We start from the raw sequence: 13,830 nt of genomic DNA, 5'->3' as shown, positions 1-13,830 counted from the left end.
AGAGAGAGGTAGCGAGAGAGAGAGAGGTAGCGAGAGAGAGAGGTAGCGAGAGAGAGAGAGGTAGCGAGAGAGAGAGGTAGCGAGAGAGAGAGGTAGCGAGAGAGAGAGCGGTAGCGAGAGAGAGCGGTAGCGAGAGAGAGAGCGGTAGAGAGAGAGAGAGCAGTAGAGAGAGAGCGGTAGAGAGAGAGAGAGCAGTAGAGAGAGAGAGAGAGAGAGAGAGAGAGAGAGAGAGAGAGCGAGAGAGAGAGCGGTAGCGAGGGAGAGAGGTAGCGAGAGCGAGAGAGAGAGGTAGCGAGAGAGAGAGAGAGAGAGGTAGCGAGAGAGAGAGAGAGAGAGGTAGCGAGAGAGAGAGAGGTAGCGAGAGAGAGAGAGGTAGCGAGAGAGAGAGCGGTAGCGAGAGAGAGAGCGGTAGCGAGAGAGAGAGGTAGCGAGAGAGCGGTAGCGAGAGAGCGGTAGCGAGAGAGAGAGCGGTAGCGAGAGAGAGAGCGGTAGCGAGAGAGAGAGAGGTAGCGAGAGAGAGAGAGGTAGCGAGAGAGAGAGAGAGGTAGCGAGAGAGAGGTAGCGAGAGAGCGAGAGGGGTAGCGGTAGCGAGAGAGAGAGAGAGAGCGGTAGCGAGAGAGAGAGAGAGAGAGAGCGGTAGCGAGAGAGAGAGAGAGCGGTAGCGAGAGAGAGAGAAAGAGAGGTAGCAAGAGAGGTAGCGAGAGAGAGAGGTAGTGAGAGAGAGAGAGGTAGCGAGAGAGGTAGAGAGAGGTAGCGAGAGAGAGAGAGGTAGCGAGAGAGAGAGAGGTAGCGAGAGAGAGAGAGGTAGCGAGAGAGAGAGAGGTAGCGAGAGAGAGAGGTAGCGAGAGAGAGAGGTAGCGAGAGAGAGAGAGGTAGCGAGAGAGAGAGGTAGCGAGAGAGAGAGCGGTAGCGAGAGAGAGAGCGGTAGCGAGAGAGAGAGCGGTAGAGAGAGAGAGCAGTAGAGAGAGAGAGAGAGAGAGAGAGAGAGAGAGAGCGAGAGAGAGAGCGGTAGCGAGGGAGAGAGGTAGCGAGAGAGAGAGAGAGAGAGGTAGCGAGAGAGAGAGAGAGAGAGGTAGCGAGAGAGAGAGAGAGAGAGGTAGCGAGAGAGAGAGAGGTAGCGAGAGAGAGAGAGGTAGCGAGAGAGAGAGCGGTAGCGAGAGAGAGCGGTAGCGAGAGAGAGAGGTAGCGAGAGAGCGGTAGCGAGAGAGCGGTAGCGAGAGAGAGAGCGGTAGCGAGAGAGAGAGCGGTAGCGAGAGAGAGAGCGGTAGCGAGAGAGAGAGAGGTAGCGAGAGAGAGAGAGGTAGCGAGAGAGAGAGGTAGCGAGAGAGAGAGAGAGGTAGCGAGAGAGAGAGAGGTAGCGAGAGAGCGAGAGGGGTAGCGGTAGCGAGAGAGAGAGAGAGAGCGGTAGCGAGAGAGAGAGAGAGAGAGAGAGCGGTAGCGAGAGAGAGAGAGAGAGAGAGCGGTAGCGAGAGAGAGAGAAAGAGAGGTAGCAAGAGAGGTAGCGAGAGAGAGAGGTAGCGAGAGAGAGAGAGAGGTAGCGAGAGAGGTAGAGAGAGGTAGCGAGAGAGAGAGAGGTAGCGAGAGAGAGAGAGGTAGCGAGAGAGAGAGAGGTAGCGAGAGAGAGAGAGGTAGCGAGAGAGAGAGGTAGCGAGAGAGAGAGGTAGCGAGAGAGAGAGGTAGCGAGAGAGAGAGGTAGCGAGAGAGAGAGGTAGCGAGAGAGAGAGGTAGCGAGAGAGAGAGGTAGCGAGAGAGAGAGGTAGCGAGAGAGAGAGGTAGCGAGAGAGAGGTAGCAAGAGAGAGAGAGAGAGGTAGCGAGAGAGAGAGAGAGAGGGGTAGCGAGAGAGAGAGAGAGAGGTAGCGAGAGAGAGAGAGAGAGAGGTAGCGAGAGAGAGAGAGAGAGAGGTAGCGAGAGAGAGAGGTAGCGAGAGAGAGAGGTAGCGAGAGAGAGAGGTAGCGAGAGAGAGAGGTAGCGAGAGAGAGAGGTAGCGAGAGAGAGGTAGCGAGAGAGAGGTAGAGAGAGAGAGGTAGCGAGAGGAGAGAGGTAGCGAGAGAGAGAGAGGAGAGAGGTAGCGAGAGAGAGAGAGAGAGAGAGAGAGAGAGAGAGAGAGCGAGAGAGAGAGAGAGCGAGAGAGAGAGAGAGAGAGGTAGCGAGAGAGAGAGGTAGCGAGAGAGAGAGGTAGCGAGAGAGAGAGGTAGCGAGAGAGAGAGGTAGCGAGAGAGAGAGGTAGCGAGAGAGAGAGGTAGCGAGAGAGAGAGGTAGCGAGAGAGAGGTAGCAAGAGAGAGAGAGAGAGAGGTAGCGAGAGGAGAGAGGTAGCGAGAGAGAGAGAGGAGAGAGGTAGCGAGAGAGAGAGAGAGAGAGAGAGAGAGAGAGAGAGAGAGAGAGAGAGAGAGAGAGAGAGAGAGAGAGAGAGAGAGAGAGAGAGAGAGAGAGAGAGCGAGAGAGAGAGAGAGAGAGAGAGAGAGAGCGAGAGAGAGAGAGAGAGAGAAACAGAGGTAGCGAGAGAGAGAGAAAGTGAGGTAGCGAGAGAGAGAGAGGTAGCGAGAGAGAGAGAGGTAGCGAGAGAGAGAGAGGTAGCGAGAGAGAGAGAGGTAGCGAGAGAGAGAGGTAGCGAGAGAGAGAGAGAGGTAGCGAGAGAGAGAGAGAGGTAGCGAGAGAGAGAGAGGTAGCGAGAGAGAGAGAGAGAGGTAGCGAGAGAGGTAGCGAGAGAGAGAGGTAGCGAGAGAGAGAGGTAGCGAGAGAGAGAGGTAGCGAGAGAGAGAGGTAGCGAGAGAGAGAGGTAGCGAGAGAGAGAGGTAGCGAGAGAGAGAGGTAGCGAGAGAGAGAGGTAGCGAGAGAGAGAGGTAGCGAGAGAGAGAGGTAGCGAGAGAGAGAGGTAGCGAGAGAGAGAGGTAGCGAGAGAGAGAGGTAGCGAGAGAGAGAGGTAGAGAGACAGAGAGAGGTAGAGAGAGAGAGAGAGGTAGAGAGAGAGGTAGAGAGATGGAGATGGAGAAAAGCAGACCCCAATGGTCTCTGTGGCCCAGCAGGAAGCCCTCAATGTCCCTTTACCTACCTCACCTGCAGCAGACAGAGTCAAGGACATGTCAATTTCAATAAGAACACCTGCTATGCAACGTTTCCACAACACCCTCTCTCTAGTCGAAGCAGGGGTCATAGAACTCAGAGAGAACAAGCTTCAAGAGGAGGACACTGTCCAGAAACTCAAAGAAGAGATGAAACAGTTCAGGGAGGAGAGCAGAGCATCTATAGCTAAATTAGAAAGCAGAATGGACAAGCTGAGTCAGACAAATGATGACCTCAGAGACCATCTGAGCACAACAAGAAAGGAGCTCGAACAAAAAGAGAGGTACATTGACACCCTCAACCGGCAGAGAGTCATTGTGTCCTCTGCATCTAGAGAACATGTCCACCAGCTTGGTACAACACAAGCAGAACCTGAGACCAGCATGGCCTCCACTACACAGCCGGATTACACTGCACCAGCCTACCAGTCTGCTCCAGCCCAGGTCAACCTACCAGCCTCCCAGTCTGCTCCAGCCCAGGTCAGAATACCAGCCTCCCAGTCTGCTCCAGCCCAGGTTAACCTACCAGCCTCCCAGTCTGCTCCAGCCCAGGTTAACCTACCAGCCTCCCAGTCTGCTCCAGCCCAGGTCAGAATACCAGCCTCCCAGTCTGCTCAACCCAGACAATCACCCACAACTGCAATCCTAATTGATTCAAATGGGAAGTTCTTAGTCCAGGAAAGATTATTCCCTAGACACCAGGTGTATAAGTTCTGGTGTCCTACAACTGAGAGTGCAATGCAGCTACTCAGTCAGACCAGGATAGACACCCCTGACAACATCATCATCCACACTGGCACAAACGACCTTCATGCCAAAGGTGAAAATGCATCTGGGGCAGTGAGAAGAGTGGCAGAACGGGCACAGGCTATGTTCCCAACAACCAATATAGTTGTGTCCACCCTCCTACCAAGAAAAGACTTCCCAGGAAAGTTGATCGACAAAATAAATCAACAGATCACTGTGGACTGTGCCTCACTGCTCAACGTCAGAACGGCTCACCACCCCACTCTGACATGTCAACACTTATATGATAATATACATCTTGATCAGGACAGTATCAGAACCTTTGCCAAGGACCTAAAAGATGCAACACTTGGCAGGGACCCACACACCCATCACCCCAGCAACAAAGGTCCCCCGCCCCACCTTCTGAAACAACAGTACCTCCACCATCCCGAGGAGAAAAGAGCCAGACATGGCTTATTACAGCACAGCTCTACTAGACCAGGCCCAACACAGCACAGCTCTACTAGACCCGGCCCATCACAACACAGCTCTACTAGACCCGGCCCATCACAACACAGCTCTACTAGACCCGGCCCATCACAACACAGCTCTACTAGACCCGGCCCATCACAACACAGCTCTACTAGACCCGGCCCATCACAACACAGCTCTACTAGACCCGGCCCATCACAACACAGCTCTACTAGACCCGGCCCATCACAACACAGCTCTACTAGACCCGGCCCATCACAACACAGCTCTACTAGACCCGGCCCATCACAACACAGCTCTACTAGACCTGTCCCATCACAACACAGCTCTACTAGACCCAGCCCATCACAACACAGCTCTGACCACTACTCCAGGGTCGGTCAGAACACTGCCCTTCAGGGAAGTAGACCACATGACGCAGTCCACACCATGTATCAGTCAGATCGTCAGCCTACATATGCTGAGGTAACCTCTGGCAGAAGACCCCTAGAACAATCAGAGATAGGAGATGTGCGCCAACTACTGCAACTAATATGCAGACTACTGAGCTAGACAGTCCCTTCAATTCACACACGGGCGCGCGCGCACACACACACACACACACACACACACACACACACGGTTGCAGATTGCACATAAAATAAGTACAGTGCAATCTTATTCCATTCTTATTAATTTGTTTACAAATATTCCTAAATGTATTGACACCGGTATTATAATTATTATTATATGTAATGGTGTGTGTGTGTGTGCGCGCGTGTGTATATGTGTATATATATATATATATTAATATATATGTGTATGTATATATGTAGGTATGTGTATATATAAGTATTTTTTTTTTCTTTTTTTTTTCGATGTACTTTACTCAAACCAGTGAATATCACTTATTATAAATGAGATCATTAACTATCAGCTCTTGGAATATCCAGGGCCTATACTCTTCACATTTTGGTTATAAAACAACAAATCCAGAATTGATTAAAAACATCAAGGGCGGCAGGGTAGCCTAGTGGTTAGAGCGTTGGACTAGTAACCGGAAGGTTGTGAGTTCAAACCCCCGAGCTGACAAGGTACAAATCTGTCGTTCTGCCCCTGAACAGGCAGTTAACCCACTGTTCCCAGGCCGTCATTGAAAATAAGAATTTGTTCTTAACTGACTTGCCTGGTTAAATAAAGGTAAAATAAAAATAAAAAAATCAAGGGACAGGACATCATAATCCTACTGGAAACATGGTGTCGTGGAGACATAGATACTCAGTGTCCCTCAGGCTATAGAGAAAGTTTACTACCATCAATCAAACATAAACATGTTAAACGGGGCCGAGACTCAGGTGGAATCATCATTTGGCATAAGCAGGACTTAGCACTGAATGAAATTAAAAAAGGTACCACTCACATTTGGCTAAAACTTAACAAAGGTACAATCTATTGTGACAATGATGTATACATATGTGCAGCTTATGCTCCTCCTTCAGATTCATCATATTATGATGATCAGTTTTTTGACAATCTCCAGACAGAAATCATTACATTTCAGGTGCAGGGTAAAGTGCTTCTTTGTGGAGATTTCAATGCAAGAACAGGTTCTGAGCCTGACTACACTGATGCGGGAGATAACCACCACATATTTGGACACCCCTCCTTGTACAGTAGCCCTATTATAAATAATAGAAACAGTCCTGACCAAATACTGAACAAAAATGGAAAAGAGTTAGTACATCTCTGTCGAGCCTTAGGCCTGTACATGCTTAATGGTAGAATCAGAGGGGACTCTTTAGGTCAGTTTACTTACTGCTCAGCTCTTGGGACAAGTGTAGTCGATTATGCCATCACTGACATTGACCCCTCCTCCATTAGTGCATTCACTGTCAGACCACAGACACCATTGTCAGATCACAGTCAGATCAACGTGTTTCTGAAGAAATTAACTGGCAATATTCATTCAAAAAAACAGCCCAATAAACTTTACAACATAAACCAATTGTACAGATGGGCTCCAAACAGTGCAGTTCATTGAAACATTGAACTCAAATGAAATGATGAACTCTATACAGTTTTTCAATAACTCACAGTACCAAAACAATAAAGATGGTGTCAATTCAGCTACCCAAAACATCAACTGCATATTCCAAAAAGCAGCATCGAAAGCAAATTTGAGAAAACCAAAGCAATGCAACATCAGAAGCAAAAATCAAAATGTTTCTGACAAATGGTTTGATAATGAATGTAAAACAATTAGAAAACACCTAAGACAAATGTCAAACAAAAAACATAAGCAGCAAAACAACCCAGAGCTACGATATGAATACTTTGAAGCTCTGAAACAGTATAAACAAACACTGAAATGCAAGAAATTGAATTATACCAGCAAGACGCTTGATGAAATTGAAAACGCAATTGACCAAAATCAGTTCTGGGACATGTGGAACAATTTAAGCACAACAAAGCCACAAGAATTAGCCATACAAGATGTAGGAATTTGGAAAACTTACTTTGATAATCTATACAAAAACATCCCACAAAAAGACTTACAACAGAACCAATTAGAAATTAAAGAAAAATTGAACATCCTGGAATCAGTCATTAAAAACAACCAAAATCCATTAGATTACCCAATAACCCAACAAGAACTAAATGAAAAGCTAAAATCTATTAAATCAAAAAAGGCTTGTGGTGTAGACAACATCAGAAATGAAATGCTGAAAAACAGCACACCTGAGTTGCAAAATGCTGTGCTTAAATTGTTCAACATGGTTTTAACTTCTGGCTGCTTCCCTGATGTCTGGAACCAGGGGCTCATCTCCCCTATCCACAAAAGTGGAGACAAATCAGACCCCAATAATTACAGGGGAATTTGCGTCAACAGTAACTTGGGAAAGATTTTCTGTAGCATTTTGAATTCAAGAATTCAAACCTTTCTTCAAGAAAAAAATGTAATAAGTAAATGTCAAATTGGCTTTCTCCCTAACCATCGCACTACTGACCATATATACACCTTACACACACTAATTAATAAACACGTCCACCAAAAAAAAGATTTTGCTTGCTTTATTGACTTTAAAAAAGCATTTGATTCGATTTGGCATGAAGGGCTATTCTACAAAATTCTACAAAGTGGGCTTGGTGGTAAGGTGTATGACTTAATAAAATGTATGTACACAGAAAACAAGTGTGCAATAAAAATCAAAAACCAAAGAACAGAATTTTTCACACAATGTCGAGGTGTGAGACAAGGCTGCAATTTGAGTCCAAATCTTTTCAACATTTATATCAATGAATTAGCAGACATGTTGGACCAATCTCCAGCCCCAGGACTCACACTATTTGACACAGAGGTGAAATACCTTCTATATGCTGATGACTTGGTACTTCTATCACCAACCAAAGAAGGTCTTCAACAAAACATGAATATTCTGGAGCAATATTGCCATAATTGGGCCCTGGCAGTAAATTTCCCAAAAACTAAAATCATGATTTTCCAAAAAAAAAAAACAGATGTCAGAAACACAAATGTAAATTCACCCTGAACAACACCTTAATTGAACACACTAAAAATTACACCTACCTTGGTCTGACCATATCTGCATCGGGAAACTTTAATATGGCAGTGAATGCACTCAAAGAAAAGGCCCGCAGAGCAATGTATGCAATAAAAATGAAATTGTTCAAAATCAACATCCCAATTAGAATTTGGACTAAAATATTTGACAGTGTAATCCTACCAATAGCACTTTATGGAAGTGAGGTTTGGGGGCCACTCAATAAACTGGATTTTAAAATGTGGGACAAACATCCAATTGAAGCCCTACATGCAGAATTCTGTCGGAAAATTCTACAAGTCCAGAGAAATACACCAACTAATGCTTGTAGGGCAGAATTGGGCCGTTGTCCAGTAATAATGAAAATACAGAAAAGATCATTAAAATTTTGGCTAGATCTAAATTCAAGTCCAAATTCGAGTCTGCAATTTAAAGCACTTCAAGCCCAAGAGCTGAGCCCAGAAACGAGCCCTCTCAGTCAGATGGTGTTGGACCTCACCAACCAAGCTGACACCAGCACTGCTTCAAAAGAAAGAATTCCAATAAACAAAATCATGAACCAATCAAAGGAATCATATTTACAATACTGGAAAAACGAAACAAAATCCCAAAGCCGACTAAATTGCTATCTGACCCTAAACAGAGAATATGAATTGGCTGATTATCTCTACTCTGTCAGAGATACGAAGCAGAGACAGATCCTTACCAAGTACAGGCTGAGTGACCACCGATTGGCAATAGAAACCGGCAGACATAAAAAGACATGGCTACCCAAAGAGGAGCGTGTATGTGGTCACTGCATGACAGGGGAGGTAGAGACAGAGATGCACTTTCTCCTTTACTGTGATAAATATTCCTCACAAAGAGATTCATTATTCACAGAAATGACTACATATATTCCAAATTTTTACAAATTGAACCCAGAGGAAAAACTAAGAATACTCATGGGCGAAGGAGCAATGGCTCCTCTTGCAGCCAAATATGTATTTTCCTGCCATAGCCTGAGGGACACTGAATAATAACATCTGCATAGTAAACAGTAACTTACTTATTATTACTATTATTACTATAATTATTAAATGTTTATCATTACAAATATGGGTGGTAATGGTAGTGATAACAGTTTAGTGATGGTAGTAGTAGTCGTAGTAATGATGATTGTAGTTGTAGTACTGATATAAAGAAGAAGATGACCGTTATTTAGTTATAAGTTAGTTATAGTTTCATTTTCCATAATTTGATTTTATATTTATTGCATTTCTACTATTGACTGTTACCATTTTATTGTTATTATTTTTGTATTTAATTTTGTATTATTATTTACTACCATTTTATATTATTATTTGCTATCATTTACAATTTTGTTACAATGTATATTGTATACATTGTTGCTTTGACAATATTGACACAATGTTTTTCATGCCAATAAAGCAGCTTGAATTTGAATTTGAGAGGTAGAGATAGAGAGAGGGAGAGAGGGAGAGAGGGAGAGAGGGAGAGAGGGAGAGAGGGAGAGAGGGAGAGAGGGAGAGAGGGAGAGAGGGAGAGAGGGAGAGAGGGAGAGAGGGAGAGAGAGAGAGAGAGAGAGAGAGGGAGAGAGGGAGAGAGGGAGAGAGAGAGGGAGAGAGGGAGAGAGGGAGAGAGGGAGAGAGAGAGAGGGAGAGAGAGAGAGAGAGAGAGAGAGAGAGAGAGAGAGAGAGAGAGAGAGAGGTAGAGAGAGAGAGAGAGGTAGAGAGAGAGAGAGAGAGAGAGGTAGAGAGAGAGAGAGAGAGAGAGAGGTAGAGAGGTAGAGAGGTAGAGAGAGAGAGAGGTAGAGAGGTAGAGAGAGAGAGAGAGAGAGAGAGAGAGAGAGAGAGAGGTAGAGAGAGAGAGAGAGAGAGAGAGGTAGAGAGAGAGAGAGAGAGAGAGAGGTAGAGAGAGAGAGAGAGAGAGGTAGAGAGAGAGAGAGAGAGAGAGAGGTAGAGAGAGAGAGAGAGAGAGAGGTAGAGAGAGAGAGAGAGAGAGGTAGAGAGAGAGAGAGAGAGAGGTAGAGAGAGAGAGAGAGGTAGAGAGAGAGAGAGAGAGAGAGGTAGAGAGAGAGAGAGAGAGAGAGGTAGAGAGAGAGAGAGAGAGAGAGGTAGAGAGAGAGAGAGAGAGAGAGGTAGAGAGAGAGAGAGAGAGAGAGAGGTAGAGAGAGAGAGAGAGAGAGAGGTAGAGAGAGAGAGAGAGAGAGAGAGGTAGAGAGAGAGAGAGAGAGGTAGAGAGAGAGAGAGAGGTAGAGAGAGAGAGAGAGAGAGGTAGAGGTAGAGAGAGAGAGAGAGGTAGAGAGAGAGAGGTAGAGAGAGAGAGAGGTAGAGAGAGAGAGAGGTAGAGAGAGAGAGAGAGGTAGAGAGAGAGAGGTAGAGAGAGAGAGAGAGGTAGAGAGAGAGAGGTAGAGAGAGAGAGAGAGAGAGAGAGAGAGAGAGAGGTAGAGAGAGAGAGGTAGAGAGAGAGAGATAGAGAGAGGTAGAGAGAGGTAGACTGCAGCTTCACATGAACAAATTACAGAAAAGGAAAGACGAAAATGTAGAGGAGGAGGGAGGGAAAAAGGGGTGTGGTGAGAAAAGAGCTGGAGAAGAAAGAGACCAGGCAGTCAGGAAGTGGATAAGAGGGGGAGTAATGACTTGTGGTGACCAAGCAATACCTTGTGGAAGGGGTCTGTCCTCATGTTGCGAGAGGCCAGAGGCTCATCAAAGGGGAACACTACAGAGTAGTTCTTAGCATAGGACTCATGACTCCTCTCTCTGATCCACTTATTGTTGTCTGTCAGGGAGTGGTGGAACCGCCTGTTGAGGAGAACGAGAGCTTTGACAACCATCTCTCTGCGCGTGTGTGTGTGTGGTGTGTGGGTCCATACCTGATGTCATAGCCGTACATGTCCTTCTCAGGACGTCCATGGATGATCCAGTGGGCTAGCTCCCTGCCACAGCCTCCTCCCAGCATCATACCTGCAACACACATACAGATAGAGAGATCAGTATCACAGGCACTTAGAGACAGCTAGATAGGTTGGCTTCCATCTCCCACTATATCCTCTCCCATGTCTGGTATCACACACACACACACACACACGTCACAGATGTAACGTCAAAAAAGGGCCAGGTGACAGGGAAGGAGGTAGAGGATCACTCAACACAGACATCGGAAATGGGAATAGGTGGAGAAGGAAGGAGAGAGAGAATGGTGTAGATTAGAATACGGGGTGAGATGTGGCAAGGGGGGAGAGAGAGAGCGAGTGACCGAGAGAGAGGGGCTGTGTGTATAGCACAGCAGTCTAGCTAGGTGGCCCGGCTAGCAGTGTCTCTGAAGGACGTTTTGCATGTTAGCAGACAGACAAGACCGACTCAGCGAAACACTCGCAACACAGCCTCGCTAATTAACTAACGCCATCATCCTGCCCACCTGTCCAACTCCAACCCTCACCTGTCCCTCTCCGACAAATCTGGGACCCCCTGCAGAACCAAACAGGGCCGGAGAAGGCGGGGTAGATGACACTTAACGGGGGTGAGTTTCCAGAGTACTTTGTAGAGCTAATGTGGTCCTTTATGCCTCGACACTCATAGAACAGCAAAATACTACGTACTACTTCAAGTAGTTTATTGTAAACTCTGTACATTAATATTTATATTTCTGACAACTTTTACTCCACCACATTCCTAAAGAAAATAATGTACTTTTAACCCCATACATTTTCCCTGCCACCCAATATGATGTTACATTTTGAATGCTTAGATGAACAGGAAAATGGTCCAATTCACACACTTACCAAGACATCACTGGTCATCCCGACTGCCTCTGATCTGGCAGACTCACGAAACACACATGCTTTGTTTTTAAATTAAGTGTTGGAGTTAAAGCCTCTGGCTTTCCGTTTTAAAAAAAAAGAAAATTGTGCTGTCTGGTTTGCCTAATAAGGAATTTGAAATGATTTATACTTTCACTTTTGATAACGTACATTTTAACAATTATATTTACTTTTGATACTTAAAATACATCTAAAAACCTAATCATTTTACTCAAGTAGTATTTTACTGGGTGACGTTAACGTTTACTTGAGTCATTGTCTATTAATGCATCTTTACTTTTACTCAAGTATGACAATTGGCTACTTTTCCCACCACTGCTGTTGGCTAACTCTTAAGACAGCTGGAGAGGTATGGGTTGGGTAAAGTAACCTGGCAGCTCTCAGAGAGTGTTTGGTGCTGCCTCTGAAATTCTCCATATACACCCAAGGGGGCCAAACGGATTGACTTGAGTTAGAAGCAGCGGCATAGCTTTGTTTGTTACTAGTTTATATTGGTGTGAGGGTGCCAACGAGGTCCGCACAGCCTTCTGCTTTAGCACAAAGAGAGGGAGGGAGGGGACCGAAAGCGAGCGACGGGGTCTGACTGTTCTCGGTTCTCCTTTCAAAGGAACATCTGAATCAGAGAGGAGAAGAGAGAGAAAGTTTGATTACAGGCTCAAAATGGCCATAAACAAAGAACTTTCTTCTAAAACTCGTCAGTCTATTCTTGTTCTGAGAAATGAAGGCTATTCCATGCAAGAAATTGTCAAGAAACTAAAGAGCTCGTACAACGCTGTGTACTACTCCCTTCACAGAACAGCGCAAACTGGCTCTAACCAGAATAGAAAGGAGTGGGAGGCCCCGGGGCACAACTGAGCAAGAGGACAAGCACATTAGAGTGTCTAGTTTGAGAAACAGAAGCCTCACAAGTCCTCAACTGGCAGCTTCATTAAATAGTACCCACAAAACACCAGTCTCAATGTCAACAGTGAAGCGGCGACTCCGGGATGCTGACCTTCTAGGCAGAGTTCCTCTGTCCAGTGTCTCTATTCTTTTTCCCATCTTTATATTTCATTTTTATTGGCCAGTCTGAGATATGGCTTTTTCTTTGCAACTCTACCTAGAAGGTCAGCGTCCCAGAGTCGCCTCTTCACTGTTGACGTTGAGACTGGTGTTTCGCTCCACCCTTCCAACCATGAGAAGTGGAACTGCAACAATTTCGGTGTGTAATCTACCGTCTAATCCAGTCTACTTCTCTTCCTCCATCTCCTTTCCTTCATCTGCACCAATATACATAGACAGGACGTTTTCTTTCCCATCTGGCCTGTCATGATGCTTTGTCATTAGAGATCAGTGCAGATGAGAGAGGAAAGGTGAAACCCAATCAGAATTATTGGGGGGGGGCAGAACTAGTGACCTGGCCTTGGGGACACACAGACAGTGACCCAATCCCAAATCATCCCCTGAAAACACTTGTGGAAATCTGAGAGGATTGGATTGGTATAGGCAACATGGGGGAAACCAGCCTATCAGAGGGCAATGTGGAGCTACTACCAGATTGATTGCACCTGAAATCGACGAGTGCAGAGGTTGCAGGGTTTAGGGGATTATTTGGTATTGCAAAAGCTGGTAGGGAGGGGAAAGGGGGAAGGTGACACAGAGAAGAGAGGGGGGGGAGATCGCCTAGTGGTTAAGGGCAGGTTCAAATCCCTGAGCCGACTGGGTGAAATATCTGTCAATGTGCCCTTCAGAAACGCACTTAACTCTAATTGCTCACGTAAGTCGTTCTGGATAAAAGTGTCTACAAAATGACAATTTAAAAATGAGTGGGGGAAGGTAAAATGGAGAACAGAGGAGAGGGGGAAGGTGACACAGCTACAGCCGGTTGTGGGGGAGAAGAGGAAGGTGACACATGGAGGGTAATGGGTGCAGGAGTGACCCAGCGTTGGGGACGTATTCAGGGACACATCAGCACAACACTAGGAGGACAGAGCACGAGAACCACTATGCCACGGTCGTCTGCTGCCTCCGGGTTCAGCGTCTTTCACACCGCTCGCTACGCTCTGTCTTCTGTTCTCTCCCTTCTCAATCTATTTCTGTCCCCGCCAGTCTATTTCTCTGTCCCACTCAGTCTTTCTCCTCCCCACTTCCATCTTCCCCCCTCTTTAAAAGGCTCCTGGTAAAAGGAAGGCTATTGTGTGTGT

At 46.2% G+C, this 13,830-nt stretch overlaps 1 protein-coding gene across 1 annotated transcript in view; it reads right to left on the bottom strand.

The window, feature by feature from the left end:
• Positions 1-13,830, bottom strand: part of sardh (sarcosine dehydrogenase) — a 126,730-nt gene that overhangs the window by 71,336 nt on the left and 41,564 nt on the right. Inside the window, exons 11-12 of the mRNA XM_036977676.1 lie at positions 10,700-10,790; positions 10,487-10,628 (exon numbers count right to left, since the gene is read on the bottom strand). Of these exons, the coding sequence (XP_036833571.1) occupies positions 10,487-10,628; positions 10,700-10,790 (233 nt within the window). The remainder of the gene's footprint in view (positions 1-10,486; positions 10,629-10,699; positions 10,791-13,830) is intronic.

Source organism: Oncorhynchus mykiss, chromosome 5, assembly GCF_013265735.2.
Source record: "Oncorhynchus mykiss isolate Arlee chromosome 5, USDA_OmykA_1.1, whole genome shotgun sequence".
In the NCBI taxonomy this organism is placed as follows: Eukaryota; Metazoa; Chordata; class Actinopteri; order Salmoniformes; family Salmonidae; genus Oncorhynchus; species Oncorhynchus mykiss.
This window is presented reverse-complemented; position numbering and strand designations above follow the sequence as displayed.